The sequence below is a fragment of the Gracilinanus agilis genome, chromosome 5 (assembly GCF_016433145.1).
Source record: "Gracilinanus agilis isolate LMUSP501 chromosome 5, AgileGrace, whole genome shotgun sequence".
In the NCBI taxonomy this organism is placed as follows: domain Eukaryota; kingdom Metazoa; phylum Chordata; class Mammalia; order Didelphimorphia; family Didelphidae; genus Gracilinanus; species Gracilinanus agilis.
In genome coordinates, this window is record NC_058134.1 from 275,417,252 (window position 1) to 275,430,864 (window position 13,613).

At 38.7% G+C, this 13,613-nt stretch overlaps 1 protein-coding gene across 3 annotated transcripts in view; it reads right to left on the minus strand.

Annotated features, from left to right (window-relative positions):
• Nucleotides 1-11,500, minus strand: part of MON2 (MON2 homolog, regulator of endosome-to-Golgi trafficking) — a 149,938-nt gene extending 138,438 nt beyond the window's left edge. For all 3 annotated transcript variants that reach the window (XM_044678742.1, XM_044678740.1, XM_044678741.1), the window contains exon 1: nucleotides 11,354-11,500. In XM_044678742.1, the coding sequence (XP_044534677.1) occupies nucleotides 11,354-11,464 (111 nt within the window). In that variant the 5' untranslated portion in view covers nucleotides 11,465-11,500. The remainder of the gene's footprint in view (nucleotides 1-11,353) is intronic.
• Nucleotides 11,501-13,613: the final 2,113 nt, after the last annotated feature.

Consider the following 13,613-nt stretch of genomic DNA (forward strand, 5'->3'; position numbering starts at 1 on the left):
AAACTAGGGGTATGAAACATGTAAACAGGTCAAAAATGAATATTAATAAATGTTTAAAAAAAATAAAGAATAACCAACCCAGCAAAACTCCAGAGGGGAAAATGGATGTTTAATGAAACAGAGCATTTTAAAGCATTCCTAATGAAAAGACCAAAGCTGAACAGGAAATAAGGCATTCAGTCACAAGACTCAAGAGAAGCATAAAAAGATAAACATAAAAAGAGAAATCTTAAAGGACTTATTAATATGATAAAATTATTTATGGAAAATGATACTTTTAATTCCTAAGAACATTATCATTATTAGTACAGTTAGAACAAGTACACAAAAGCAGAAGGCATGGGTACTAGTTGACAATGATGGGATGTTCTCAAAAAAAAAATAAATTAAGGAAAGAAGGATGCATTAGAAAAAGGGGGAAGGGAAAAGAACAGAGAAAATTACACAAAAGGGGATCACAAAAAAGAGTTTTTAAGTGGAAGGGAAAATGGGGATGTTGGCAAAGCTTGAAACTTACTCAATCAGAATTTGTTCAAAGCAAGAAAAACATATATATTCAAATTGATATAGAAATCAATCTTCTCCAACAGGGAAGACGGATAAGAGAAAAGGGGGAGGGGCTGTGGATAGAAGTGAAGATGAATTAAGGGAGGCGATGCTCAAAAGCAAAATAAGACTTCTGAGGATGAACACGGAAAAAAGGGAAAGTGAGAAGATGAAAAGCAGAAAAATAGGATAGAGGGAAATACAGAGCTAGTAATTACAACTGTAAATATGAATGAGATGAACTCACCCTGAAATGAAAGCAAATAGAAGAATGAATTAGAAACCAAATTTAACAACATTTTGTTTACAAGAAATACACTTGAAAGGCAGCCCACAGAGTAAAAATAAAGAGTCAGAATAGAATCTATTATGCTTCAACTAAAGTAAAAAAGGCAGGGGTAGCAATCATGATCTCAAATCAAATGCAAAAATACATCTAATTGGGGGCAGTTGGGTGATGCAGTGGATTGAGAGCCAGGCCTAGAGACGGGAGGTCCTGGATTCAAATCTGACCTCAGATACTTCCTAGCTGTGTGACCCTGGGCAAGTCACTTAACCCCCATTGTCTAGCCCTTACCACTCTTCTGCCTTGGAGCCAATACACTGTATTGACTCCAAGAGAGAAGGTAAAGGTTTGTTTAAAAAAAAATACATTTAATTAAAAGAGGAATAAATGGAGCTTTCCTTAAAATATTAAGTAGAATCTATCTAAAACCATCAACAAGCATCATCTGAAATGGAGATAAGATACCACTCCCAAAAAGATCAGGGATGAAGCAAGTATAGCTATTATCACTACTATTATTCAATATTGTACTAGAAAAGCTAGTTATAGCAATAAGACAAGTAAAAGAAATTGAAGGAATTAGAATAAGCAATGTGGAAGCAAAATTAATCAGTCTTTACAGACAATATGCTGGTACAACTAAAGAATCAGCTCTAAAACAACGAACAATTTTAGGAAATTTTCAAGTTATAAAATAAACCCACATAAATCATCAGCATTTCTATATTACCAACAATCCAACAGTAAGAGATAGAAAGAAAAATTCCATTTTAATTAACTGTAGACAATATAAAATATTTTGAGAGTCTACATTCCAAGAAACAGGAACTATATGAACACAATTATTAAACATTTTTCAACAAATATGAATCTAAACAATTGGAGAAATATTAATTAATCATGGGTAGGCCTACAAAATATAATTTAAAAAAGACAATTCTATCTAAATTAATTTTCTTATTCAGTACCACATCAAATGTTCAAAAATTTTATTTTATAGAGCTAGAAAAAAATTACGAAATTTATCTGGAAGAACAAAAAGTCAAGAATATCAAAAGGGAATCAAAGGGAAAAAAAATCCCCAAAATTTAGGACCTGAATCACAGGAAGATGGCCTACCAGTACTAGATCCCAAATTGTATTACAAAGTGGTAATCATCAAAACAATCTGGTATTACTGCTGGGTTTGTATCCCAAAGAGATAACAAGGAAAAATACTTGCACAAAAATATTCATAGCTGTGCTCTTTGTGGTGGCAAAAAAATTAGAAAATTAGGGGGGTATTCCTTGATTGGGGAATGGTTGAACAAATTGTGGTATATGATGGTGATGGAATACTATTGTTTTATAAGGATTGAGAATCTGGAGGCTTTCCATATGAACTGGGAGAACCTTAATGAACTGATGCAGAGTGAAATGAGCAGAACCAGAAGAACACTGTATACAGAAAGCAAAACACTGTGGGAAAATCCAATGTAATGGACTTTGCTACTAATAGCAACGCAACAAGCAAGGACACTCCTGAAGGACTTATGTAAAAGAATGCTATCCACATTGAGAAAAGGAAATATGGGACTCTGAGGTTCTACCTCACACCTAACAGATTGGCTCATATGACAGAAAAGGAAATGACAAATGTTGGAGACAATGTGAAAAAATCAAGACACTAATGCACTGTCGGTAGAGTTGTGAACTGATCCAACAATTCTGGAGAACAATTTGGAACTATACCAAAGGGACTATAAAACTTTGCATACCTTTTGACCCAGTAATACCACCACTAGGTCTATATCCCAAAGAAATTAAAGGAAAAGGAATTATCCACACACAAAAAAAATTTTAGCAGTTTTTTGTGGTGGCAAAGATTTGGAAATTGAGGGGATGGTCCATCAGGTTGAGCAAGTTGTGATAGATTATTATGATGGATAATTATTGCACTCTTACAAATGACAAGCAGGATGGTTTCAGAAAAACCAAGTAAGACATATGAGCTGAAGTGAACATAACTCAGAAAAACAATCTATACAGTAACAACAATATTGTTCACTATCAACTGTGAGTCTTTAGCTATTCTGATCAATATAATGGTATCCAAATTATTCCAAAAGACTTATGAAAAATGCTATCCAACTTCAAAGAACTAATGAAGGGACAGCTAAGTAGAAGAGTTGATAAAATGCCAGGCCTAGAGTCAGAAGACAGGGATTCAAATTTGACCTCAGACAAGTCCTAGTATGTGGCCTTGGGCAAGTCACTTAACCCCAATTGCCTAATTTTTGCCACTCTTCTTAGAAAAAGATACTAAGACAGAAGGCAGTAGTTCAAATAAACAAATAATAAATTGATAGTCTGAATAGAGATTGAAGTATAATTTTTTCATTTTATTTTGCTTGCTTTTTGGGGGCAATATGGCTTATGGGGAAATAAGTTTTGCATGAATTCATGTATATAATGAATATCAATTTCTTGTCTTCTTAATGGATAGGGGTAGGCAGGAAAGAAAGAGAACTCAGAACTCAAAATTTTTTTAAGGAATGTTAAAAATAGATAAAAGTTTTTAAAAGAATTTTTTTTTTATAGGCAATGGGGGTCAAGTGACTTGCCCAGGGTCACACAGCTGGGAAGTGTCTGAGGCCAGATTTGAACCTACGACCTCCAGTCTCTAGGCCTGGTTCTCAATCCACTGAGCTACCCAGCTGCCCCCAAAAGAATGTTTTGATAAACATTTCAATATAATTGGTTTCCTTTGTAATCCAATGAGTTTTACTTTATGTAATTAAAAACTTTGGTTAATGCAGATAGATGGAAATGAATAGCTGTTGAGGGGAAGAGGGTGAAGCTGCACAAGGAAAAGCCAGCTGAAGAAATTGGTACTTGAATGGAGTCTTAAAGGAAATAGGTATTCTAAGAGGCAGAGTTTGGAAGAGATAACACTTGACTTCAAGAGAATAGGCAGGGCAAAGGCCAAGTGGTGGGAGATAGAATTTCAAATACCAGGAAATTGCTCATATGCATAGATAGAATTTCAAATACCAGGAAATTACTCATATGCATTGGCAGAGAGTATTTCCTCACAGTAGAGTTTCCATCACAGAAGGATCAGGTCCTGATCTCTACAGCTCTGAGTAAAATAGCAATATGTGATTTCATGTTAGATGACACATAACATATAAGGTTTACAACATGCTTATCGATGATCTTCTGATGGTAGATCTTACTCTATACTTCTCTAATGAAAAGTCATCAAAGAAAATTTTTAGGATCTCTAATTTCTGGCTTAGAAGCCCTACTCTGTCTCTCTTTCTATCTGACTATTTTAGAAAAGGAAGGAATCTTCCCCATTTTACATACTGGGTTAAATTTTGCAGTGTGTCCATGGAAGTCTCCTATTGCATTCATCTTTTCCTCCCCTTTCAGCTGGATGTATGAAAAAAAATGTATATGCCTAATTATGTGAATTTGTCTTGATCCTAAACTTAAAAGTCCCAAGATCAGTTACTATTACAAATATATTTCTCAAACCTTATTAAAGATTCATTCCTTCTAATGGGTTGTATTGCTATAACTCACTGTTAAAACTGTAAATCATCAGCAGATCAGAAAATCTTGCTAACTCTCCAAACTGGTGGTCACCCCCATTCTATACCATCATCCCCACTTCCTACATTTTCCAACCCCATCATCCCTAAATGATTTTAGGATAATTTGTACTCAGAAAAAAGACTGAATGTTCTACAGTCATCTTTAAGTCATCTCTAAAACTGAAATCATTCTCCCCCGCCCCCAACCCTCCCTACTCCCTAACCTCCCTATATATTTCAAGAGTACTACCATGCTCCTGATTCCCTGATCCCTTGCCCCCCACACCAATTAGCCACCATGCTGGCCCAGGCACATCCCTCCTAACATAGCCCCTTCCCTGGCACTGCCACAGCTCCAGTGCAGGCCTCATCACTGGACTTCTGTATTGATGTCTCCTAATTGATTGATCTCCTAATTGGCTTCTAATTGATGTCTCCACCTCCAGTCTGCACCCACTTAGTCTGTCCTCCACTCAGACGTCAAACTGACTGGTCTTCTTAAAGTTTGGGTCTCACTATATTATCTCCTATTTAATAGTTCAGGGACCCTATCATCTCTAGTAAACTCCTCTTGGGGTCCCTTTCTACCTTTCCAGTCTTCTCGCACCTTCTTCACTATTCAATCCATTGGCACTGGCCTCTTTGCTGGTCTAGGCACAAAACACCATTTCTCAGTAAACATTAAGGCAACCCAAGATGTGCCAAGAAGGAACTCAAGAGTCTAATAAGTATGTTTCACTAGCTGTTGCCCATACCTGGAACACTCTGCCTCCTCATCTCTACCTCCTCCTTTCCCTAGACTTCTTCAAGTATCAGCTGTAAAGTCCCATTTTCTGCTAAAAGCCTTTCCCAGTGCTTAATCTCGGAGCCTTTTCTTTCTAACTATCCCTCAATTTATCCTGTACAGACCTTATGTGCGCATTGTTATCTGCATGATGTCTCTCCAGGTAACTGTGAGTTCCTTGAGAGGAGGGACCCTTAGCACTTTACAAAGTCCTTGGCACTAGGTTACTATGACTATAACTACATCCTACTAGGGGGTCAATTATAGTCTTCATAACAGGCTGTATTTTCAGAAGACTAACCTGGCTTAGTCTGTTTCATTGCTACTAGATTGGCCCCCTGGTAAATCCACAGCAACGCAAGAAAACACAGAAAAATATATAATGGCCCACAGTCCTAAGCAACGCCCTTTCACTTTTGTAGAGACAGTGATAGAATGAAGGAGTGAAGGGACAAAGACTACTAAGAATCATATGGTTTTTAAAGCATTTATAAACATTAACTTCATTATTAATATACTAAAATATGAAATCCTTATGCAATGATCAACAAACTGATATACTATTTCAGGGATTGAACTATGTCAATCTTGTCATTCTTATTTCTGTACACTGAAGGAAGTTAATAATAAACAAAAAGGCTCAGAGGTTCTTGGAGAGATAAGTAAATGAGATGGCTTTATCATGAATCCAAATCAAAAAACATAATTCTATAGACTATTTGGTCATCAATATTGCATAGTTCATGACAAGTAGTTACAAAAAGACCACTATGAAAATAACTGCAACTTATATACCAAACTGTATATTTGTTCTGTCTCTTACTTCAATTCTTTCTTTCTCTAATTCAATTTCTAAGGAAAAAAAATCTCTAAATTAAATGAACATATAGTTTGATACTCAGTAACTTCAATGCAAAAGCAAATTAGATGATGAAAAAAGCATACAGAAAACTAAGGGTCAAAAATAAATAATGAAGATAAAGAATCTCAGTGCACACAGAATTCTCATGTCTATTATGGCTAGAAGACGTTCTCTTCATGAACCAGTAGGAATTATACATGATTAACACTAACATCACAAAAAATGAAATATAATGTTTAGAGTCCAGAAAAGACACCCTATTATTGATATGAAAGTCATCCTGAATCAGCAGTCTATAAACAGACTTTAAAAAAACCAACTGGATCAAAATTAGAATAAAGCTCAAAGAAATAATAATTATCAGAAAAATATAAAGTCGATATGCAATTTAACTACTCCAAACTGAACTTTATATGGTATTGATGCCCCAAAGTGGGAAACAAGAGGGAAGGATAGTAATAATGACAAGACCAATTTTATACAGAAGTTTAACCAATGTAAATTAAAAGTCATAATGAAGAAATCCTAAAAACTACATTAGCCAAGAGGAAAGACATATCAACAAAAGCAAACACTATTCTAGAATATAAATTCAATAATAGAACTTAGAAGAAAATATGATAAAAATGATATGTATTGCACTGTAAAAGAGCAAGAAGCAGAAGAAGAGAAAACAAGTTTAAAGAAAGCTAAGTGAGAAGCCCAACTAATCAAAGTCACTCTACCAAAGCAGCAGGGTACCAGGTAGAGAGAGGAGGCACCATAGGCCAGGCAAGTCAAAACCCAGGACTCTCAACTCAAGAGGTCCAGGAATGACAATGTCTCCACAATCACCAGAAAGGCTTCCAGTTCAACTCGTGTAGACATCATTGAGGTGAAAAATCATAGTGGAAGAGGAGCCCCACCTTCCTCCCCACCACTAGAAATAACTGATACAAATAAGCACAGAGGCCATAGTTGACAGCAAATCCCCAGAACACCTATCCTGCTTCCAGAGCAGATCTCAAAGTCATCATTCTGGGAGGAAATTCTTGATTTCCATCAGTCACTACCAACTGCTAAATAATGTTTCAAACACAAGGCAGGAAAGGTAGCCTTCCTGAAGCAGAAAGGCATTCTGGGAGGCAGAAAGGAGGCAGCATGTGCCAGGCTACCAACTTGACCCAAAAGAGCCCAGAACCCTGAACTTTTTATGCCTTGGGAAGAGCAATGATTTCAACCACAAGCCTTCAGTCGTCCTGGGAAGGAACCCTGATGGAGATACAGTCTAGCAACCACTCCTACAGGTGCTACACAGCCCCAGCTAATGAAGTCTCAGAAAAGAAACTAAAAGTTACACCAAGTCTCAGATAAATATTCATAAGTAAGGTACTTAAAATTCAACAAGTTCAAAACTGAACTATCTTTCCCACTAAAAGTGCTGCTTCTTCTAATGTTTGTTAGAGACGCCATCACTTGATCTGTTTTTAGTTTTATAGTTGACTCTTTTCCTCTCATCCTCCCCACCACACAAGGCATTTTGTTTTAAATAACCTCCCAAAAGCATTTAAGTGATTTTTGAACTATGAAACTCATTTTCTAGAATCCAAGGGAATAGAAATTATATCTTACCTAAACTCTGTATCCCTCCTAGGGCATAATAGGTCCTTCGAATTAAAGAAAACTACAGTAAAATCAATAATAGTTTTATGTTTGAATAGTACACACAATTTAATTTTATATCCTAAAGTTACTTATAAGAACAACACATTAATAATGTGTTTTCTTGCACATTTGTAGACCACTGGATAGTCTTTTAAGTCATCTAGTCCAATTTTTTCACTTTAAAGATGAAGAAACTGAGGCAGAAAGGATAAATTCATTTGTTCGAAGTCATACAGATTGTAAATTCAAACCCAATCTTCTGAAGAGAGAAGCTCCAACAAAGGATAGAAGCCAGGAAGACCAGGGGGTCACATTTCACCTAAGACACCTAGGAACCACTTAACCCTTCAGGGCTTTAGTTTACTCATTTATAAAATAAAAAGAGTGAACTCAATGGCCCCTAAGGCCCCTTACAGATCTTAAATCTATTTTTGGAGATTCTATATCTCCAAATCTCTTTCAACAAAGCCCACAAAAGAGCTATATGCAGTTTAAAAGGATCAAACAGGAACATTTGTAAACAGTATATTCAATGTAACATGTGATGATTTGGCTAATGTTAAAATCCACACTAACAAAAATTCTGTCTTTTATGAATCACTGCTCAAACTCAGTATCTAATTTTCTTAATTATAAAATATTTCATGATTCTGTTGAAATTCCTTAAAACTGTTTTACATATCTTATTCATTTTTACAAGAATGTTGTGAGACAGATAACACAGACAGATAACACAGGTATTATATTATCCCCATAAAAAACTAAGACTCAGAAAAGATGAATGACTTAAGAATTATCACAGAGCTAATACATTTTAAATCCTGAGTTAAAACCAGGACATACAGGAATATTCTTTTATGGAATGGAAAGGACTCTTTCTTTTATGGTTTTCAATCTTTTCCTGACTCCTCCAGTTAATGTTTCTCTGAATCTAAAATTGCTTTGCATTTAGTTTTCTATGCACATGTAGTTGAAGGGCAGTTAGATGTTACAGTAGAAAGCACAGGGCCTTAAGTCAGAAGACCCAAGTTCAAATTTTGGCTGGGACATTAACTGTGTGACTCTGGGAAAGTCACTTAACCTCTGTTTTTGCCTTAATCCAGTGGAGAAGAAAACAGCAAACCACTCCAGTATCTTTGCCAAGAAAACTCCAAGTGGGGCTGCAAAGAGTCAGACACTGCTGAACAACAAGTACATATAGACATATAGTTTTACCCCAGGATCGATCAAGCAAAAAGCACTTATTAAGTACCTACTATGCACCAGGCATTGAGATAGGCAGAAAGGTTATAAAGTAAAAAAATAAAAGGAAACTGTTCCTGCTGCTTTCAAGGAACTCAACAGATTCAGAGCTGGATGGGATTTCAAAGGCCATCTAATCCAAGCCACTCATTTTACAAATGAGAAAATTGAAAGCTAGGAAGGTTAAGTAATTTGAGTTTATGGTCCATTGGAAAACATGTACAATAATAAAACACACAGGATATATACAAAATATATATACAGGGTATTTTAGGGAGGAAGGGTGGGAACAAGAAATGCTTCTTGCAGTGGTTGAACTGAATTATAAAGAAAACATGGGACAGGGATGAGGAGGGAGCACATTCCAAGAATGAGAGACAATCACTGCAAAGACACTGACACAGGAGCTCAAGTGTCCTGTGTAAGGAACTGCAAGAAGGCCAATTTGGCTGAACTGAAGAATACAAGAAGAGAAAGTAGGCTGGGGCCAGGATGTGAAAAAACTTTAAAAAGTGGCATAGATTAGATTATATTAGATTCAAGAGGTGAGGAGTTATTGTAGATTACTGAAAAGAGAAAAGGTGCTATAAGACCTACAGTTAAGAAATATCACTTTTGCTATTCTGTTTAGGATTAGGAAGAGTCTTGAGACAGGAGACCAATAGGAGGCTATTGCAATACTCAGAGCAAGAGGTGAGAAGGGTATGAACTAGGGTGGTAGCTATAGTAACAGTTAAGACTAGTGAATAACCAGAGAACGTTGGAAAGATTGAAACAAGATTTAACAATATAGTGGATATATGGCGAGCATGCAAGAAAGGCCCTCAACTGTCTCCCCATTCTAATCCATCTTCTATTCAGCCACTAATTGATTTTCCTAAAGTGCAGGGTTGATCATGCCACCACATTAAACTCATTAAACTCCAGTGGCTCCCTATTGCCTAAAAGATCAAATACAAAATGTTCTCTGACATTCAAAGACCTTGATAACCTAGCCCCCTCCTACCTATCCAGTTCTGCTACACCTTACTCCCTACCTAACAAGTCCTCTTTGATCCACTGATACAGCTGTGCCATGAACAAGACAATACAACTTTCACCAGTGCCTTCCCATTGTTAGTTATTTTCTATTTATCCTGCATATAGTTTGCTTTGTATATTTTCACTTATTTGCATATTGTCTCCCCACTTAGACTGTAAGCTCTTTGAGGGCAGGCACTCTTTTGCTTCTTTCTGAATCCCTTGTGCCTAGCATGTAGTGGGCATCTAATAAGTCTGTATTGATTGAATTGAGGAGGCATCAAGTCACCTTAGCCACTGTGGTGCCCTTCACAGAAATAGGAATGTTCAGAAAAGTGGGAGCTTGGGGGAATAGATACAAAGTTTGGTTATGGCCACAATGAGTTAAGGATATCTATGAGATATACAATTAGAAATAATCAGTAAGTAATTGGTGATTTGAGACAGGTTGGAAAAATATTATCGGCAGTCATCAGTACGGAAATAATAATTAAAGTCACCAAAGTTTAGATAGTGTTCAGCAGTTCATTAATGCTTACTGATACTAAAGTTAAAATGAGTACAAGTATCTAACATCTCAGTTTTGTCACTCATTAGGCAAATAATTTAGCCTCTTTGGGCTTCAGTTGCCATCTGTAAACTGAGGGAGGGGCTAAACCCGAGAGTTAAGTTAAGGAGTTCCTATCCTGAACTATTTAAAAAAATATATATATATATTTATGAACCAATATACAGTATTAATTCTAAGATGTGGTGGAAGGGTTTAAAATGGATATGGATAATTGCATTTCATTATAACTGATTTCTTTTTCAGTCTCATGTATTTTATTTTATACACTCAAAAACATTATTTTGAAGAGGTCCATAAATTTCATCAGATTGTCAAAAAGGCTCAAGATACGAAAAAGGTTAAGACTCCTAGCTAAGATCATTTCTAAGGTCCCTTCCAAGACTAACAAGTACGTTCGTTCTTAAGTGGTATCTCAAAACTCTTAAGAGACAAGCTCACAAAGGTGTCCCCCAAATCTTAGTGCAAAAGAGGATTCCCCACCCCGCATTTAGTTTTTTTGGAACACTGGGGGTAGTCAGAGAGAGCGAGGTGATACTCTGAAAAGCTGAATGATACCGCTTTCATCCTAGTGGGACGGGAGGAGGCTCAAATCTCAGAAACTCCAAGACATTTTGTCCTGGCCACTGAACTTTCTGGGCCAGCTTGGAAAGGGAAAAGAAAAAGGGAGGGGGAGAGCCACGAAGACGATGGACCCTCCTCCCTTCCCAAACTTGTCTTCTGAATGCAAAGAGGGAGGGGAAAGACAGAGGTCCGTCGCCCCCAACCCCTCGGGAATGGGGGAGGGGATCTTCTGGGGGCGGGGCCGAGCCCCTCCTACCTCCTTGACAGGTGGGAATTTCTTCTTGCACTCCAGCGACAGGGCCCGCAGGTCGCTCTGCATGTTCTCCAGCAATTTCTTGACCGCCTCGGGACTGTTGGTGCCGGACATGATCCTCCCGAGCTCCGAGTGGGTCGACCCCCGGTTGCTGACTCACACACCCTCAGCAGCAGCCTCGCTCCGGGCTCCGTGGCGGCGGAGAGCCGAGGCTGCGGCCCCCCAGAGCCGCCTCTCCGCTATCCTTATTCCCACTCTCGGCGCTTCGGCCCTGCCGAGCCTACAGGCGTGGCTCCTCGGCCCGGCTCCGAGCGGCTATTGGGGCCAACTCCTGTCGCCTCCGCCAGCTGCGGCGGTGCCAGCCGCCAACGGGGCAGAAAGCTTCAGCGCCCGCTGCGCCCGGTGCCTCCTCCCGCCGCCCCCGTCGCCATTAGCCGAGTTGCCCCCCACAATCCTCCGCGCGGCCGGGACACGTCAGCCGCACTTCCGCACAGTGCGGCCGCTCTCGTTACCTGAGTCTACGGCGGGGGCGCGGAGGGGCGGGGCGAGTATGCTGGGGCTTAGTGCGCAGGCGCTCACTCTCCTGGTCGTTACCCTGAAGCCTGGGGCATCTGGGTGTCCGAAAATCTCCGGACCTGATGGACGGCTACTTTCCGATAGGCGCGAAGCTTGAAGTCCCCGCCCATTCCTTCACGCAGAATTCATTATAAGTGGGCGGGGTGGAACTCCGGACCTGGAATTCCCGTTTAAGACTCCGAGAATACCTTTGCGGTCTGGGGCAAGTAAAGGAACCTCAGCTTCCTCTTGTGTAAAGTGGGATTGATAATAAATAACAGCCAGATGGCTCAGTGATTGGAGAACCAGACCTAGAACCGGGAGATCCTGGGGTTAAGAAATCGCCTCAGACACTTCCTGGCTATGTATCCTTGAGGAAGCCACTTAATCTCTCCCTGCCTCAGTTTAGCTAATATATTTACGTAAAGCGATTTTGCAAAGCACTTTACAATAAATAAATAATAAATAACTAAAATGATTCAACATGCCAACCGCCATTATTATCATTAATTTAAGAAATAGGGTTAGGACAGCTAGGTGTCTCAGTGGATTGAGAGCCAGGCTTAGGGATGGGAGATCCTGGGTTCAAATTCAGACTCAAACTCTTCCTGTGAGACCCAGGGCAAGTCACTTAACCCCCATTGCCAGCCCTTACCATTCTTATGCCCTGGAATTTGTACACAGTATTGATTCTAAGATGGAACAGAAGGGTTCGAAGAAATTAATAATAATAAATAGCACCAACCTCCCAGAATCTCTGTGAGAACAAAATGATGCTTGATAATGATGCTTGAGTTCCTTGTAAAGTGCTTTGCAAACTTTAAAGCTAGATAAATGATAGCGTTTTACACCAACAACTTTCAGTTCAACAGACATTAAGCACCTAAGGCGTGGTACAACTGGCACAGCCTGGGTTCCGTGGAAAGTGTGCTAGAGTTGGAGCCTGAAGGGCCTGGGTTCAAATCTCCATTCAAGATCTTTTAGAAGAAACAGTAGCTAGTATTTATAAAAATGCTTTGCAGTTTGGGAAGTATTTGAGAAATATCTCATTTGGTCCTGAAATAATCTCTGAAAGTAGGGGCTATTGTTATTCCTCTTTTACAAATAAGGAAACTGAGGCATCCAGGTTAAATGACTTGCCTAGGGTCATTGCCTAAATTAGATTTAAACCCTGGTCTTTCTGACTCCTGGTCCAACTCTATTCAGTGCAGCTTGGCTGGAATTAGGAAGAACTGAGTTCAAATCTAGACTGTGTGGCCCTGAGCAAGTTACTTAAATTTCTTAGCCCCAATTTACTCACCTCTTAAATGCGATGACAGTATGACCTCTGAGGTCCCCTCCAACCTCTAAATCTGTGATACTAGAAAATGTTTTGAACTGGACTTGTAATTTCATCCACATTGGGAACACTCAGTCTGTTAAACCAGATGGTCAGCTCCTCTGCAGTTTTAAAGTTTTACAGAGTTCCCTGGAACACTGAGAGCTTAAATGACTTGTCCAGAATTATTTAGTCAGTATGTGGCAAAGACCAGCTGGAATTCAGGTTTAGGGTGGCTCTCTAATTACTATACTAAATCAAACTTGATTCAGAATAATCAACAATCCCTGTACTGTGCCAAGCACTAAAGATACAAAGACAAAAAGGAAATAACTCTACCCTTAAAGAGTTTACCTTCTTTTTGGAATATGAAACATCCAACACTTGGAA